Source organism: Theropithecus gelada, chromosome 8 (assembly GCF_003255815.1).
Source record: "Theropithecus gelada isolate Dixy chromosome 8, Tgel_1.0, whole genome shotgun sequence".
Classification (NCBI taxonomy): Eukaryota; Metazoa; Chordata; class Mammalia; order Primates; family Cercopithecidae; genus Theropithecus; species Theropithecus gelada.
Window position 1 is genome coordinate 27,825,605 of NC_037676.1, and position 16,964 is coordinate 27,842,568.

The following is a 16,964-nucleotide window of genomic DNA, read 5'->3' on the forward strand; positions in this document are numbered from 1 at the left end:
GAATTACATTTTCTACTTGGCAATACACAAACAACACTAAGTGCACTTCATAAATTTTACTACTGTTGCTCTAAGTAATATTACCATAAATCACATTAGCAGTGTCCTTGGCACTTTTTAAAAGCAGAAAGGAGGGAGTGTGTTTGTAAGTTTAAACAGCTCTGTTATCGTTGAAGAGCGTGGAGGAGAAATGACTGACAGCTGTTCCTAGGTTTAAAAACCCGGTTTAGCCCCCACCCGTGAGGCTGCGCCTCCACCTCCAGCCAATTTGGCGCAACACAGAGCACGGGTTTATCAGAAAAACGTTCACGGCTGCTTTCTCGGTGCTTTTTACCTGGTGTGCGAGCGGAGATGGCCGCTTGCCCCTCTTCTCATCGCGGACAGGAAAGAGAGACTTGAGGAGCTTTGGCATCTGCGGCACGAAGGATTTGACGGGATTCAAGTAGGAAGCTGCGAGGTTACTTAGTCCTGGCCATATTATAGGGGAAAAAGATAAAACATATACAATTACATAGACATCTTCTTTCCTGTACATTTGCCAGACATCACTTGTCAGCAAATCTAACAAACACCAAAGGTATCCTTAAAAAATATTAGAAAAACACAGTATTATTGTAGTTTCCGTAATTTCCCTCAAACATAGTAATGTCCCTTTTTTAATTAAATAGCAGTAACTGGGGTGCTGCCAAAATGCTCTAGTGCCAAAATGCTCAGTGTTCCTATCAGCATCAGAACAGCAATTCACCTCTATCCTGTCAATAATTGGCAAAAGCATTCACTTCTGCCCTAGAATAAAATGGGATTGATTTTTAAGTCACACTGCCAATGACACACATGTATAGCTCTCTGTCTAGACTTTAAGCTCTTTGAAGTCAGGGACTATGTCTTATTCAATCTAATTTTTCATAACTATTTACTGAAGGAAGATGATGAAACTGACCTTTTGGGAAAAGGGTGAATGGTAATGTTTGAGTTATTTATTACAAGTCAGGGAGAGATGCCCTGAACAACTTACATTCTTATCTGCTGTTAATTTCCAAGGGCTGGGATCAGAGGTATAAACAGGTCATACTTATGATATACTAAGATTTCTTCCCCCTATTAATTTATAGTAAAATCTAATCCCAAGTCATAAGTGGTGAAAAGCTATATTCATATAACATTTAGAAATGAACAAGCAAGTCATCTTAAGGAATACATTTGCCTTAACAGATGCACACAACTCCCCACAGATCTCTACTCCACACTAACCCTGAAAGGATTCCAAATTTACTGGCAATTCAGTTGGTAAATGGATGGATACAGCTGTAAGGTTTCTACATTTTACATAAAGCAGTAGAATATTAAGTGTAAGCATACTGCAAAAAGTTAAGGATGTACATTGTAATCATGAGGGCGACCACTGAAAAATAAAGCAAAAAATGGCTATACCGTGCCAAGAGATAGATACATCATACCTCAGTTTAGAAAAGTCCAATTATTTACAGCAAGGCAAAAACAAGGATAAGAAAAATAAAAGAGGGGAGACAGAAAATAAAATAAGTTTAAGATGAATAAAGATCCAAAAAGATACAATTATTTCAAAGATGAGGAAAAAAATTACAATCTAGAGTTCTTTATCAAATTAACATTCTAGAGTAATGATAATCCCTCATTAAGTAAAAATCTAGCCAGTAATGAATCAAAGGCCACACATATCACTAAATGAGACCATCAGACATTATGTGTCTCCAACCTCCCCACCACACATCCACACCCAACCACCCTACCACACGCATCCTTCTCAAATCAGCTGAATTGAATCAAGAATCTAGCCCTAACTACCAGTTCACAGGCAATACAGGGGATAGAATTGCGTTTCAATAGTCTCATGGCAACGCGACAGGAAAAAATAAGAATGAACAGAGTCTGCTGTGCAAGAACCTGGCCTACTATACCAGTCTACCGTACAAGAACCTGGTTTCTTCAACAAACACAATGCATGGTCGTGAAGTATTTCTCACCAGTAAAAAATAAATGACTAATGCAAGCAACAATCTGGAAGAATTTAACATATAAGGTAAGCCAAAGAGACAGACACAAAAAGGGCATACATCGTATTGGTTCCATTTATGAAACTGCAGAAGTAATCTAGAGAAGTAGTCATCAGAACACTGGCTGCCCACAGGGAGTGGGAATTAACTGGAGTCATGTCAATGTCCTACATTTTGACTGGGGTATGAATCACATGGGTATATACAAATACATTTGGTAAAACTTATTAAATATGACCCACAGTCAACAAAGGAGTCAATAAAAATAGACCCTGAGATGTCTAGACACTGGATTTAATAGAAAACAACTTTAAGGCAGCTTTCTTAACCAAGTCCAACGATGCAAAGGAGAATACAGTCTTGACAAGTGCACAGACCGGGAATATCAGCAGAGAAATTAAAACCAGAAAAGCAGCAGCAAATGGAAATTCTAGAACTGAAAAAAAAAAAAAAATGACTGAAATGAAAAAAGTTCCCTGGATGTGCTTAACAGACTACTGGAAATCACAGAAAAAAAATTATCCAACTAGAAAAAATAAAATTAAAATATTAAAAAAAAAAAAAGAATAGAGCCTCCGTGACCTGTAGGACAATATTAAACAATCTAACCTGTGAGTAATGAGATTCTCAGAAGGAGCAGAAAGAGACAAAAGGATTAGGGGAAAAGTTTTAATGAATAATGTCTAAACATTTCTTATAATTGCTGAAAAACATCAACTGACAGATCCAATAACTTGATAAGCAAGTTAAATACTAAGAAAACAATACCTAAGCAAATCATAGTACAACTGCCACAGATAAAGAGAAACTTCTGAAAGCAGGCAAACTAAACAGAGATATCACACTGAGTGGGAAGTGACAAATGATGGCTGAATTCTCAGCAGAAAAGAAGGGGCTGGAGATGAGGAGACGTCATTGAAGTGCCGAAAAAAAAACCTCCAACTCAAGAGTTCTCTATCCAGTGAAAATATTCTTAACAACAAAACAAAACAGTGAAATAAAGATACTTTCAAAAAAGGAGAGCATTTTTCTCCAGCAGGACTGTACTCTAAGAAATACTAGGCAGGGTGCAGTGGCTCACAGCTGTAATCCCAGCACTTTGGGAAGCCGAGGCGGGTAGATCACCTGAGGTCAGGAGTTGGAGACCAGCCTGACCAACATGAAGAAACCCTGTCTCTACTAAAAATACAAAAATGAGCCCGGCGTCATGGCAGGCACCTGTAATCCCAGCTACTCGGGAGGCTGAGGCAGGAGAATCGCTTGAACCCAGGAGGCAGTGGTTGCGGTGAGCTGAGATTGGGCCACTGCACTCCAGCCTGGGCAACGAGCAAAACTCCGTCTCCCCCCAAAAAAAACCAACTACTTCTTCAGGCTAGAAAGAAAGAAAATCAGATTAAAATAAGACCATCAGGAAGGACTGGATACTGTCAGAAATAATCTGAAAAAAAAAATAAATAAATAAAAGATTATCCATTTTTTCTGTATTCTCTGAAAAGACAAATAGCTTTTTTTTTTTTTTTTTTTTTAAAGACAGAGTCTCACTCTGTCACCCAGGCTGGAGTGCAGTGGCGTGATCTTGGCTCACTGCAACCTCCGCCCACCTCCCAGGTTCAAGCGAGTCTCCTGCCTCAGCCTACTGGGACTGCAGGTACCAGCCACCACGCCTGGCTAATTTTTGTGTTTTAGCAGAGAGAGGGGTTTCACAATGTTGACCAGGCTGGTCTTAAACTCCTGACCTCAGGTGATCCACCTGCCGTGGCCTCCCAAAGTGGTGGGATTACAGGCATAAGCCACTGCGCCCAGCCTGAGCTTTTTTTGAGAAAGGATCTCACTCTGTCGCCTAGGTATGAGTACAGTGATGCAGTTGTGACTCACTGCAGCCTCAACCTCCCGGGTTCAGGTAATTCTCCCACTTCCGCCTCCTGAGTAGTGGGACCACAAGTGTGTACCACCGCACTCAGCAGATTTTTGTATTTTTGTGTGGAGACAGGGTTTTGCCTTGTTGCCCAGGCTGGTCTCAACTAACCCATACCTTGGCTTCCCAAAGTGCTAGGGCTACAGGTGTGAGCTACTGCACCCGGCCTACAAGTGGCTATTTTAAAGCAAAAAGAATAACGTCATAGAGTGAGGTTTGTAACACCTATATATGTAAAAGATGAAACAACAGTACAAAATAAGGGGCCTAGAGGAACAGGTCAATGACTTACACTGTTGCGTGGTTCTTGTACTGTGAGTTGAGGGAAGACATCATATGAACTCTAAGCAGATTTGGTAAGTTAAGGATGCCAAGTAGGGTTTCTGAGCAAAGAATTTAGCAAACAAATACAGGTGTCCAAAAAAGCAAAAAGAGGAAATAAATGAGATACGAATTGTTTTTTATTAACCCAAAAGAAGGTAAATAAGGAGTTACAGTGAAACAAAAAACAGAAGAATGGCCAAGTAGAAAACCAATAATAACATGGCGGACCAGAATGGGAGGCACTGGAAGGGGTGAAGCATGGCAATTAAAGGGCAGGAACTATGAGATGAGATTCAGGGGGAAATAACTGGACCCAAACACACGTTGTCTACAAGGCAATCACTTTTGATTTAAAGACAAATACAGGCTACAATTTTAAAAGCTGAGAAAAAGATACATCGTGCAAACAGTGAATAAATTTGATGCAGTTATATATAAATGATAGGTAAGAGAGATTTCAAGATAAGAGTATTCCCAGAGATAAAAGGGACATTTCACGACAGAAAGGTCACTCCATCAGGAAGATATAACAATCTTAAATGTGTGTGTACCTAATTATCAGAGTTTCTAAATGAATGAAGCAAAAACCGTTATAAAGGGAAATACAAATAATTTTCACAATCGTATTTGGATATCTAAGGCCCTCTCAAGAATTGATAGAATAGGCCTCCACCAAATCAGCAAAGATCCAGAGGATTTGAACAAGGCGATAAACCACAGTGACCTAATTAGATATACATAGAACACCATGTCCCCAAACACAACAGTGCACATAGAATATTAACCAAGATAGAACACAATCTGGAATACAGATTACCCCCAAATATAAAAAAGAATTAATGCTAGTTGATAAGTCACGGATCAAAGCAGCAATCAGAGGGAAATTTTAAAACACTCTGAATAGAATGAAAATGAAAGCACAACATAACAAAATACGTAAAATGAGAAAAATTTAAAAATACAATTGCAATACAAAAATTAACAAAGCCAAAAACTGGTTCTGAGATTAATATATCTGATAAACCTGTCAGAAAAGTATTCAAAACAGAAAATAAAAATTATCAGTATCAGAATAAAAAGAAGGAACATCACAAGAGATCCTATAAGTATTTAAGCAATAAGGTAAAGTAGCCAGGCACAGTGGCTCATGCCTGTAGTCCCAGCACTTTGGGAGGCCAAGGCTGGTGAATCACAAGGTCAGGAGATGGAGACCATCCTGGCTAACATGGTGAAACTCCCATCTCTACTAAAAATACAAAAAGTTAGCTGGGCGTGGTGGCACGTGCTTGCAGTCCCAGCTACTCAGGAGGTTGAAGCAGGAGAATCACTTGAACCCGGGAGGCGAAGGTTGCAGTGAGCCGAGATCATGCCACTGCACTCCAGCCTGGACGACAGAGTGAGACTCCGTCTCAAAAAAAAAAAAAAAAAAAGTAAAGTGATGTTTATGAAAATAAACTTAATAATCTAGATAAACTAAGAAACTCCTTGAAAAAAATATAACCTATGATAGGTGACTCAAAAGGAGACACTAAGATCTAGATATTCCCATACTAAAGAAACTTGCCAGGCATGGTGGCTCACACCTGTAATCCCAGCACTTTGGGAGGCTGAGGCAGACAGATCACCTGAGATCAGGAGTTTGAGACCAGCCTGGCCAACATGGTGAAACCTCACCTCTACTAAAAATACAAAAATTAGCCAGGCTTGGTGGCGGGTGCCTGTAATCCCAGCTACTCGGGGGGCTGAGGCAGGAGAATCGCTTGAATCTGGGAAGGGAAGGTTGCAGTGAGCCGAGATCACACCACTGGACTCCAGCCTGGTTGACAGAGCAAGACTCCGTCTCAAAAAAAAGAAACTCAAGTCATAATTTAAAATCTCTCCACAAAGAGGATTCCAGGCCTCGATCATGTAACTAAGGAATTCCATGAAACATTTAAGGAAGAGGTAATACCAATCTTACATAAACTCTCCCAGAAAAAAAATGAGAAACATTTCCCAAGTCATTTTATGAAACCAATGCAATCATAACAAAACCTAACAAAGACATGAAGATGAGAAGATACAACATTACAGATATTTACTATAGAGCACATACACAAAAGTCCTTAACACAGAGGAGCAAAGAGAGTCCAGCAATGTACAGGCTAACACACCATGATTAGGCGGTATATATCAGGGCAATGCAAGATCAATCCAACATTCCAGAGCCAACGGAACTCAACCAGTTAAGAGGAGAAATGAAACAATTCGATGGACATTATCTAGTAGAACAGTGGCTGCCTGGCAGGAAATCCTAATTCAAACTTTCTGAAAGATGCTCAGATTTCTGACAGTAATTGACAAGTGAAAAGATAACTTACCTGGATCTGGAGAATGATTATTTTGGGGAGAAACAGAGAGCGCAGGAGCAGGAGCTATTCCTCTGGAAACTGTGGTTTGGGATACATCCTGCTGACTTTCCCACCGGCCCTAGTAAAGACAAAATTGGCAATGGTGTTTCAAGTTATTCAATTAACCAAATAAAAAAAAAGTACAGATACTCAAGAAAAAAACTGTTACATATTACTAAAGCTCCTTTGAATATAAGCTTGATTACAGAAGCACTTTTTCTTTTTTTTTTTTTTCTATTTTAAGAGGCAGGTTTCTCTCTGTCACCCAGGCTGGAGTGCATGGGTGTGCCATCATAGCGCATGTAACCTCCAACGCTTAGACTCAAGCAACCCTCCCGCCTCAGTCTCCAGAGTAGTGGGGACTACAGGTACATGCCACCACAGGAGGATAATCTTTTTACTACTTTTGTAGAGATGGGATGTCACTATGTTGCCCATACTAGTCTCAAACTCCCAGCTTCAAGCAATCCTCCTGCCTTGGTCTCCCAAAGTGCTGTGGTTACAGGTGTGAGCCACCATGCCTGACCAGCACTTTTCTCCTTGTCATCCTGCTTATTTTATTAATTTCTCCAACAACAACAACAACAATGCCCCCACACACACATTTGGACAGCCCCTCCATACTGCAGTTTACAGTCTCCCATTAAGCTCTGTCCTAACATGTTTTCTACTCTGTGCATCCTGTTGCCTCCCACAGAATACAGACATATTCCTTCCGCAATTCTCCCTTCGGTTCTGCTTTGAGACAACCTCTGCTCTTTTGCCTCAAGATGCCCTTTTTCACTCAGTTCTCCGCAGAAACCCACGAACAACTCTGTAGTCAGAGGGTGTCTCTTCTCTCTACTCCCAGACTGTGTTTCCACTCACTCACATACAGTGCATAACAGTAAATATTACCAAGCCTCTCATTTTAAATAGATATTAAAGATATATTACAGTCAAGCCCAAGTCAAATAATTACAAATTCTCAATGATGGAAGTCTCTGAATTATCAAATTTTATTGTACTCTCAACTTATTTGTAAATACCCATTAAAGACATTTCATCAGCTGATGGATTAAAAGACCATTCCAGGCTGGGCGTGGTGGCTCAGGCCTATAATCCCAGCACTTTGGGAGGCCTAGGCAGGCGGATCACGAGGTCAGGAGATCAAGACCATCCTGGCTAACACGGTGAAACCCTGTCTCTACTAAAAATACAAAAAATTAGCTGGGCGTGGTGGTGGGCGCCTGTAGTCCCAGCTACTCGGGAGGCTGAGGCAGGAGAATGGCGGGAACCTGGGAGGCGGAGTTTGCAGTGAGCGGAGATCGCGCCCCTGCACTCCAGCCTGGGCGATAGGGCGAGACTCCGTCTCAAAAAAACAAAAACAAAAACAAAACATTCCAAAATTCATGTTGAGCCATAAAAATAGTGATACCATCAAAGCACTTTTAACTTCAGCCCTATCTAGGGAAGATATAAACCCCAAACGTTGCTTGCTTCTACTAAAACTGGTAAGAGATGAGACCAAATCTTTTAAATGCTTTAAGTTCCCTTTGATCCCCTGATAACCACTGACTTCTTTCCCACTGGAGTTTAATAAACACATGAATATGAGTTTGAGCTAGCGCTGCACAGATGAATAACCCTAATGATTAACTCAAGGTTTTTTGTTTGTTTGTTTGTTTGTTTGAGACTGAGTTTCATTCTTGTCGCCCAGGCTGGAGAGCAGCTGCACGATCTCTGCTCACGGCAACCTCCGCCTCCCGGGTTCAAGCGATTCTCCGGCCTCAGCCTCCTGAGTAGTTGGGATTACAGGCATGCGCCACCATGCCCGGCTAATTTTGTATTTTCAGTAGAGATGGGGGGGGTTTCTCCATGTTGGTCAGGCTGGTCCTGACCTCAGGTGATCCGCCCACCTCGGCCTCCCAAAGTGCTGAGATTGCAGGCGTGAGCCACCGGGCCTGGCAAGTTTTCTTTACTAATTGCCCTGAACAGCGGGATGGGGAAAGTGGGTTCTCCACTGCTCTTGAAGATGGATTGTGGAGGAAGGGCCTCTTAGGTTTCAGAAATGTATTGGAAACTCATCTGCTTTTAGTAGCAACCTAAGTACTGATCATAAAAATCAATAAGCCCTAAGTGATCTGGATCCTGTGTACCTCAGAGAATGCCACTTTTCCCTAGGAACTCTCTCAGCACTTGGTATCATTTTTTAAATTGGTGTGATGGTCAGGATTGATTAGGAAGCAAGGAGAACAAGAGAGACAGGAACACGTGATCAGTGAGACTGTGAGCTCGAGATACTTGACCGGAGGAGCGCTGGCATCCCCATGAATCACACGCTGATTTACATACTTGAATGTTTTGTTAATTTTTGCATTCACATTTCATGATCTGTCTGGGAAGCTGTGGCCTTGTGTACCCCGGGATATCACCATTAGGTGACTGAACAGAGGTCAGCCCTCCGTGGAGTTTCTCAGAGGAAGAAAAGCCACCTGCTTTGTGTACAGTGGCGAGCTCACACATGGCTGTTCTGAAGACAGCTTACTTAATTTGAGAGTATTTATTTTCATATTTTAGATTTTCTTTGTTTGGCAGCTGATATGGCTGCAGTCTGTCCCTACGGAAAACTAAGCCGGTGATCTGGAGTCGGTACCTGGGCTGCTTGACGTAGAATTGGGCCAACAACAAATCATGGAGGTGCCACCTCTTCCCCAAGGCACACCCAGGCCCCGATGGCTTCAGGGCCAGTTCTTCTCAGCAGGCACCACCCAATCAGAAGAGAGCAGTAACTCCATCTCATTTACTCAAATACTGCAAGTGAGAACACTGAAAGCGACACAAGGCGTAGATCCTGCCAGCCCTGCGGAGCGTGACAAACGGAGACACAGCTCACTCTGCCCTCTACCTGAACAGTCGTCTTAACCTTGAGGAATCTCACATGCTCCCCTCAACCCACCTATTCTGATCCCACTGTTCTGAGACAGGGACCTCAAATCACGCTGGGATGGAACAGGCTCTGCTTCAGAGGGAGCAACCAATGCGGATGCTAAACTGGATACCACTCGCTTTCCTCCTCCAGCTGATGCCTACGTATCTCTGCGGAAACGCTCCACTGGAATTACTCACTCGATTTTTCTCCTGCACTACACCTCCATCCTCTTGAAAGAGGTAAAACCTGTGGTTCAGGGTCCGGCTACGCACACTGTTCCCCAAGGACAACGTAACGACTATCTTCCCAATACATTGTATATGCTTGGCTGTCCTAGAGTTACGCTCCCTTTACTGAAATGTTGGGGCAGATAAAAAAAAGAAAAAGAAAAATGAAGCAACCCAGTTCAATGTACCTCACAGGGAGATGAACCCAGGACCATGGACTAAAAGGACTTCTCAGGATGCTGGAACTTCTGGCTCTCTCAATAGCTCAGATCTAAAACTGAAAGAGTATGATATCCCTGTTTTACCTCTCCTCCAGTGATCTACACCCCTCCACCTGAACTTGAAAAAGATACATCTCTCATCTGTCTCCAACATCCTGCATGTCTACCACACTTCAGAATCAGCCATGATACAGTTACACAAGAGGGAAGCTGGCTTCGTTTTGGATCCTTACCCAGCTTTACTGCCATTAGGGCACATTTGTCCTCGCAGGCAGACTCAGAGAGATAAAATCCTAGTCGATACTGAAGTCACTGGTAGCCAGCACCATGCTCAGGGGCAAAGTTGACGAGGTAAAAACACAGGAGGCACCGGGGGAGGGCCTGACTTGGTCCCCAGGCACCCCTGCAGTTTTCCCACTCCTGCTCCTCTGCCAGATACAAATTATTTGGGTTTTCTGGGAATGAGTCTGGTTTTGATCAGGAAAGTGACAAAAAGGTAAATAACGAGAAGTGCCAGTGACATTTCGGGTCCAAAGGCAGCTTCCACTGCAGCTGGAAGAGGAGTGACTCATGCTTGGCAGCTCCTCCCAGGGCTGCATGAAACCGTCACGGCTTTCAGGAAGGCGATGGAGCCAACACAAAATTCAATTCTGCTAACTGGATATTTGTTCACGCTATTGACTAATCTTAATTTCCTCAAAAACTCCAATCAAAAGACGACAATCATACAACCTTACTGGTTTATTAAAAATAAAATTTCTCCTAAAATAACTTTGGAAATAAAAATGGTTTTGTCGAAACCATTTGTCGCACTGCAGAAGACCTCAATGCATAGCTGACTCCGGGGTGGAAAGACCAGCGACACGCTGAAATTCACCCTGCACCTCAACTTCAGCCGGTCCTGGCAGACACTCATAAAAACCCTGCTAAGGTTTCATTATACCTACAGGAAATATCTGTACAATAATGACGAAACACCCAATAGCAATAAATAGCAACACTACTTCAATCGGGGATCGTATTTTATATTTTTAATTGAAAGACTTATCCCAAGAGTGATTTATTTTAGGCCCTATGGTGAATTTCGCATTTGGAATAGTTAACCAAACTATTTTTTTAAAATTAATTAGTTCATCAACTCAATCTTGGTGAAGTTCAGCAAAACAATTCTACTTTTCACATGTAGGCACATCGACAAATAGAGGAATGGAAAGCAGACTGGCCTTACTCCAAGTATTATTAGGCCAAACTGTGAGTTTGTCTTTAGAACCTAATCACTTCCCTCTCGCCTCCCACACCCCTAATCCTATCACACAGAGAGGCATGTGCCTCCCTGCCCACTTTACAATGTCTCTCATGTACCCAATTGAGAAATCTTTGCTACAACATTAACCGAAAACTAAGAGACCCTCACCAGAACCTCCCGGTGGCCTCTCTCTGCTTCTAACATTATTCCAACTAACCTGACCTGACTGCTCCCGTGTGATGTGATACAGAATACACAGCATGACAGACCCTACAATCTACAGTTCTGATTTGTAATTAGCATCAGAGAGATGAATGTATGGATTAATGGAAGGGACCCCAAAAATGTCTGCAAAGCAGACATAACTAATGTCATTATAATTGTCAATGATTTCAAAATGTATTTTCTAGCATTCTCAGCATCATCAAGTCCAGCTTAAAATTACATTTCTGACTCAACTCTCCTGTATATTCAACATTTTCATGCAAAGAAACCAAGATGGTCCCACTGGGCACAATTCTGGTGTGAAAAGGTCACCTAGAGCACCTTCACCATGGTTTGCTCCCCACTCACCCTCACCCAAGCTTCCAGGTCTCCAAAAGTTTACTATTTATTTTAATACGAATTAACTCCAACTCCTCACATTCCAAGACCTTCTAAATCCAGTAGGATGCCTTAATTCCCGGTCTTTTTTGACAGATAAATACTTTTATAAACAGCCTCGGACCCAGGTAACAGGGAACATTTGCAAGGCATCACTTGTACTGGTTGTACCGACAGACAGACATACTGCCGTAGGTATTTTTACAAAAGGGTGAGGGTTAGCGGATCATGAGGTCAGGAGATCAAGACCATCCTGGCTAACACGGTGAAACCCTGTCTCCATTAAAAAATTCAAAAAATTAGCCAGGCGTGGTGGCAGGCTAATAGTCCCAGCTACTCGGGAGGCTGAAGCAGGAGAATGGCATGAACCCAGGAGGTGGAACTTGCAGTGAGCTGAGATCAAGCCACTGCACTCCAGCCTGGGCGACAGAGCGAGACTCTATCTCAAAAAAAAAAAGGGGAGGGGGGTGAGGGTTAGTACAGTGTAGAATGTAGTCATCTTCTAAAAACTACAGTTAAAAATGCAGTCATAAGCTGGAGGGAAAAGCAAGCATGGTAAGTTTTAGAGAGTAGGATAGTGCTTGTATCCCACTCAGGAGAAAAGCCTAATGAATTAGTTCTCTCTCCCTGGAGCTCTGAAAACTGAGGAACACAGAAGTCCCCAAAAGAAAAAACAAACAAAAAAAACCACGAGTCTGAGATTCCAATACAACAATGTTTTCAGTATCTCTCCTTTGGGATTTTGTATGCAGGCTGTTAAGGAAAAAGCAACTGGAGACCTCCTCAAAACACTAACTACTGAAGAACAAAAACTTCCAACAAGTTAAAATGTTGGAAAATAAGACTTTAAGATCATCTCTTCACGTGGTCCAAAAGCCAAATAATATAAAAAGGTACACAGCGAGATGTCCCCTCCTACCTCTACCCTGACTTGCTGACCCACTGCATCCTCCCACCCCCATCCCCAGGCAGGTAAAGGAACGATGAATCCTTACAGCTTCTCATTTACATGCAGGCAAATCTATAAGCAACCCTTCCATTATAGACAGTGGTATATTGTTCCGCACTTCGTTTTTAATCACTAAATATATCCTGGCAATCTTTTCATATACTTGAAAGGGTTCCTGGTCATTTTTACAGCTGCATAGTGTCCATTGTGTGTGTGTGTAACAATGTTGCCACCAATGCCCTTGTACATACTACCTGTGTAAGCATTGCCGCGTTAAGGAGTTGTAGGATCCTGAGCATTCTGTGTGTTTAAACACTACTCCCTCCTGAGAAGTGCTGCTACAGGTGGCCCATAGCACTTTGATTTTAAGGCAATGCCACACAATATTTAAAGATGTTTTTCCTTGTTTCATTTAAAAGGCCACAGGGAGAGTCTCTTGTTCCCTGCTGCTATGGGGGTAGAGGGGTGTTTCTTAAGAAAATACAATTTAAAACATTTTTATTTTCCCTAATGTTATTTCAGGATGCTCTATTTTAGGTAAGACCACTGTGAGTCCCTTCCACTGAAAATGGGGAAGCTGTTCTGCACCCCTTACAAGGGGATCTGGAACCAAAGCCCTTTGGGCTAGTCTTTTTCTCCTCTATCACCTGAACTTGCTCATCTGTTAAGGTCGATCCATACAACTCTGTTAAAGAACATTTCTGCTTCACTTCGCCCTGTGGAGAAACAATTCTCCAATTCTGACACGCGGACATTCACCTAACTGGCTGAGCTGACACTTGGTGAGCCCCATGGTGCTGAGGCCCTGGTATCCATGGCAACCTTCCAGGCTTGTGGGTGCCAAAAGCCTCCACGGCTGAACTGGAAGCAAAGCTAGGACTGGCAGGCTGGCATCTCTGTCTCTCCTGACATACTTCACCATTTCTCAGAGGATGGGACTGCCACGGTTGGGGAGAGCCAGAGAGGCCAAAATCTGAGGAGGACCGCAAACCACTGCCGTCCTTGAACCAAGGTGCACGACCTTGAGAGCACTATGACCAGGGCTTGAGATGTGCATGTAACAGTGCGCAGAGATGCGTCCTTAGGCCTGCGCTGGCACTGCCACAGGAAGGGCAGCCGAGCAGCCAGAACCCAGGCTTTCTTCATCTTCACTAAGTTACCCAGGCACCCCAAGGAACCAAAAACCGGAAGTAGGAAGGTCCAGAAGCATTAACACAACTGTGTAACATTATAGTTACTTGCCTAATACGATTTGTCTTGCTAACCCTCAGCTCTCAGCACAGAAGGCACCTTGCACAGGCACACAATGAGTGCTGCAGTGTCGCACCTGAAATGGTCTCCTCCATCCTCACCCCATGCTGTCTCTGAAGCATCTGGATGGAGTCCTTCCTAAAACACTCCTCCCCTGGACTGCTGAGACTCCCTTGGCCCTGCCTTTCTCCCTGGTGCTGCCACCTTAGCACCGTGACCCTAAGCATCACCACCGCCTTGGCGCTCCCTAGCCAACCCAGCCCCTCACTGTCCCCAGTATCCCCTTGGGCTCCCGAACCTGACTTCAACTCAGACACATGAGACCCTCAAAAATGGAACTGAATCATTTCTTCCCCAAGCCTGCCCTACAGTTCATCTCTCGGACCTATATACTGCTGTCCAAAACCCAATGTCACTCAAGTCCCCTCACTCCAGCCCCTCAAATACCAGGCCTCTGCAGGATTCTAGAGTCCTCCTCTTCAACCCATCTGTGTCTCTCCTTCTCTCTCTAGCTACTTCTCCCCTAACCAGTCCCTCCACCCTCCAACTCAAAACCATTTTCCCCCACGTTTGCACTGATAACTGTATACATTTATACCATATAGTTTCCTAATGCAAAATTACACACCACAGCCAGGGACAGGGTGGGACTCAGCTGGACCATTAAAACAAACTTTCTAATTCACATGTGGCCATGTTACTGCTCTGTTTTCAATTCCTTCCATGGTGTCCAACTCCTCTGCCATTCGTTGGGCCATGACGTCAGGATGCCAAAAATAAGGCCCCACGTCTCTGGATTCTGCCCACAGACTCCCTCTTTTTTTTTTTTTTTTTTTTTTAAGACGGGTTCTCTGTTACCCAGGCTGGAGTGCAATGTTGCAATCATAGTTCACTGTGGCCTCAAACTCCCGGGCTCCCATGATCCTCCCCCGCCTCAGCCTCAAGTGGCTGGGATTACAGGTGTAAGCCATCATGCCTAATTTTTTAAACTTTTTTTGCAGAGAAGGGGACTCCCTATGTTTCCCAGGCTGGTCTCAAACTGCTGGGCTCAAGCCATCCTCCCACCCTGGCCTCCCAAACCACTGAGATTACAAGCATGAGCCACCGTGCCCAGCCCATACGCCCTGTGCTTGACCCCCACCACATGTACTGTCAAGAATACAGCAAGCTGGTTCATCCCCAAGCCTTCCTTCATACAGATCCTTCTGTTCACAGTGTTCCTTCAGCTCCTTCCCTGCCTGTGTGGACCTCAGCGTCATCCTTCAGGGAAAGGCTTAAGAATGGCCTCCACCCTGCAGCCTCCTGTGAGTCGTGTGTGAAGCCAGTGTGGGGTCCACGCCCTCTGCCATGCCCTGGCTCGGTTCTAATAGCGTCTCTGCTCCTTTGTTCTATTTTTCTGGTGTACATGAGGGACGGTACTTTTCTTTGAAGTAGATTCTATTATGTTCTGTTATTGTATCCATTTAAAATAAGGAAACTGGGCAGAGTTTTTTTTGTTGGTTTTTTTGGTTTTTTTTTTTTTTGAGACGGAGTCTTGCTCTGTTATCCAGGCTGGAGTGTAGTGGCACAATCTTGGCTCACTGCAACCTCTGCCTCCCGGTTCAAGCAATTCTCCTGCCTCAGCCTTCCGAGTAGCTGGGATTACAGGCATCTGGTACCAAGCCCAGCTAATTTTTGTATTTTTAGTAGAGATGGGGTTTCACCATGTTGGTAAGGCTGGTCTCGAACTCCTGACCTCAGGTGATCCACTGGCCTCGACCTCCCAAAGTGCTGGGATTACAGGTCTGGCCTGAGTTTTCTTAACAGAAGAAAAACAGAAGAATTTTGGCCACTTCTTTCAAGGAACTTATAATTGGAGATTTGGGTTAGATGCATTTCCAAAAAAAATGCAGAAAGTCGTATTTTTCTTATATTTTCCTTAAGATATTTTACTTACATTAAAAAATCACGTACAACCAATTTTCAAAAACTCTGCTCTCCTCAGGTAATCACAACTGATGCTAAACTACAGCTAATCGAACCTATCACTGGCAGAGAACAAACAAGCATTCAAACTTCAGCACCCTTACAGAAACCCATGTCCATGCAGGGCTTCAGCGAATGGGTGAGCTGGACAGCAATTTGTATGTCTATAAACATATACATGTATCATAGTGTAGGCAAACTACTCATAATCTAGATCTTAAAAAAGAGTCTACAGCTGGGAGCAGTGGCTCACGTCTGTAATCCCAGCACTTTTGTGAGGCCAAGGCAGGCAGATCACTTGAGGTCCGGAGTTTGAGACCAGGCTGGCCAACATGGTGAAATCCCGTCTCTACTAAAAATACAAAAATTAGCAGGGCGTAGTGGCGAGTGCCTGCAATCTCAGCTACTGGGGAGGCTGAGGCAAGAGAATCACTTGAACGTGAGAGACAGAAGTGGCAGTGAGCTGAGATGGTGCCACTGCACTCTAGCCTGGGCAGAAACTCTGTCTCAAAAAATAATAATAAATAAATAAATATGCAAATAAACAAATAAACAGTCTAATGTATCAACTTCATCTTCATTGTTCTTAAATTTTTATAAGGAAAATGTCAAACATACACAAAAGCAGAGTGTAGAATAATTAACAATAGGAATAGCATAATGAACCCCACCCAGCTTTAAGAATTATCATGGGCCGGGCGCAGTGGCTCACGCCTGTAATCCCAGCACTTTGGGAGGCCGAGGCGGGCGGATCACGAGGTCAGGAGATCGAGACCATCCTGGCTAACACGGTGAAACCCCGTCTCTACTAAAAATGCAAAAAATTAGCCGGGCGAGGCGGCGGGCGCCTGTAGTCCCAGCTACTCGGGAGGCTGAGGCAGGAGAATGGCGTGAACCCGGGAGGCGGAGCTTGCAGTGAGCCGAGATCG

General features: G+C 43.5%; 1 protein-coding gene across 1 annotated transcript in view; it reads right to left on the reverse strand.

Moving 5' to 3' along the window:
- KIF13B (kinesin family member 13B) overlaps positions 1-16,964 on the reverse strand; it is a 194,979-nt gene that overhangs the window by 25,264 nt on the left and 152,751 nt on the right. Inside the window, exons 36-37 of the mRNA XM_025394677.1 lie at positions 6,633-6,741; positions 335-468 (exon numbers count right to left, since the gene is read on the reverse strand). Of these exons, the coding sequence (XP_025250462.1) occupies positions 335-468; positions 6,633-6,741 (243 nt within the window). The remainder of the gene's footprint in view (positions 1-334; positions 469-6,632; positions 6,742-16,964) is intronic.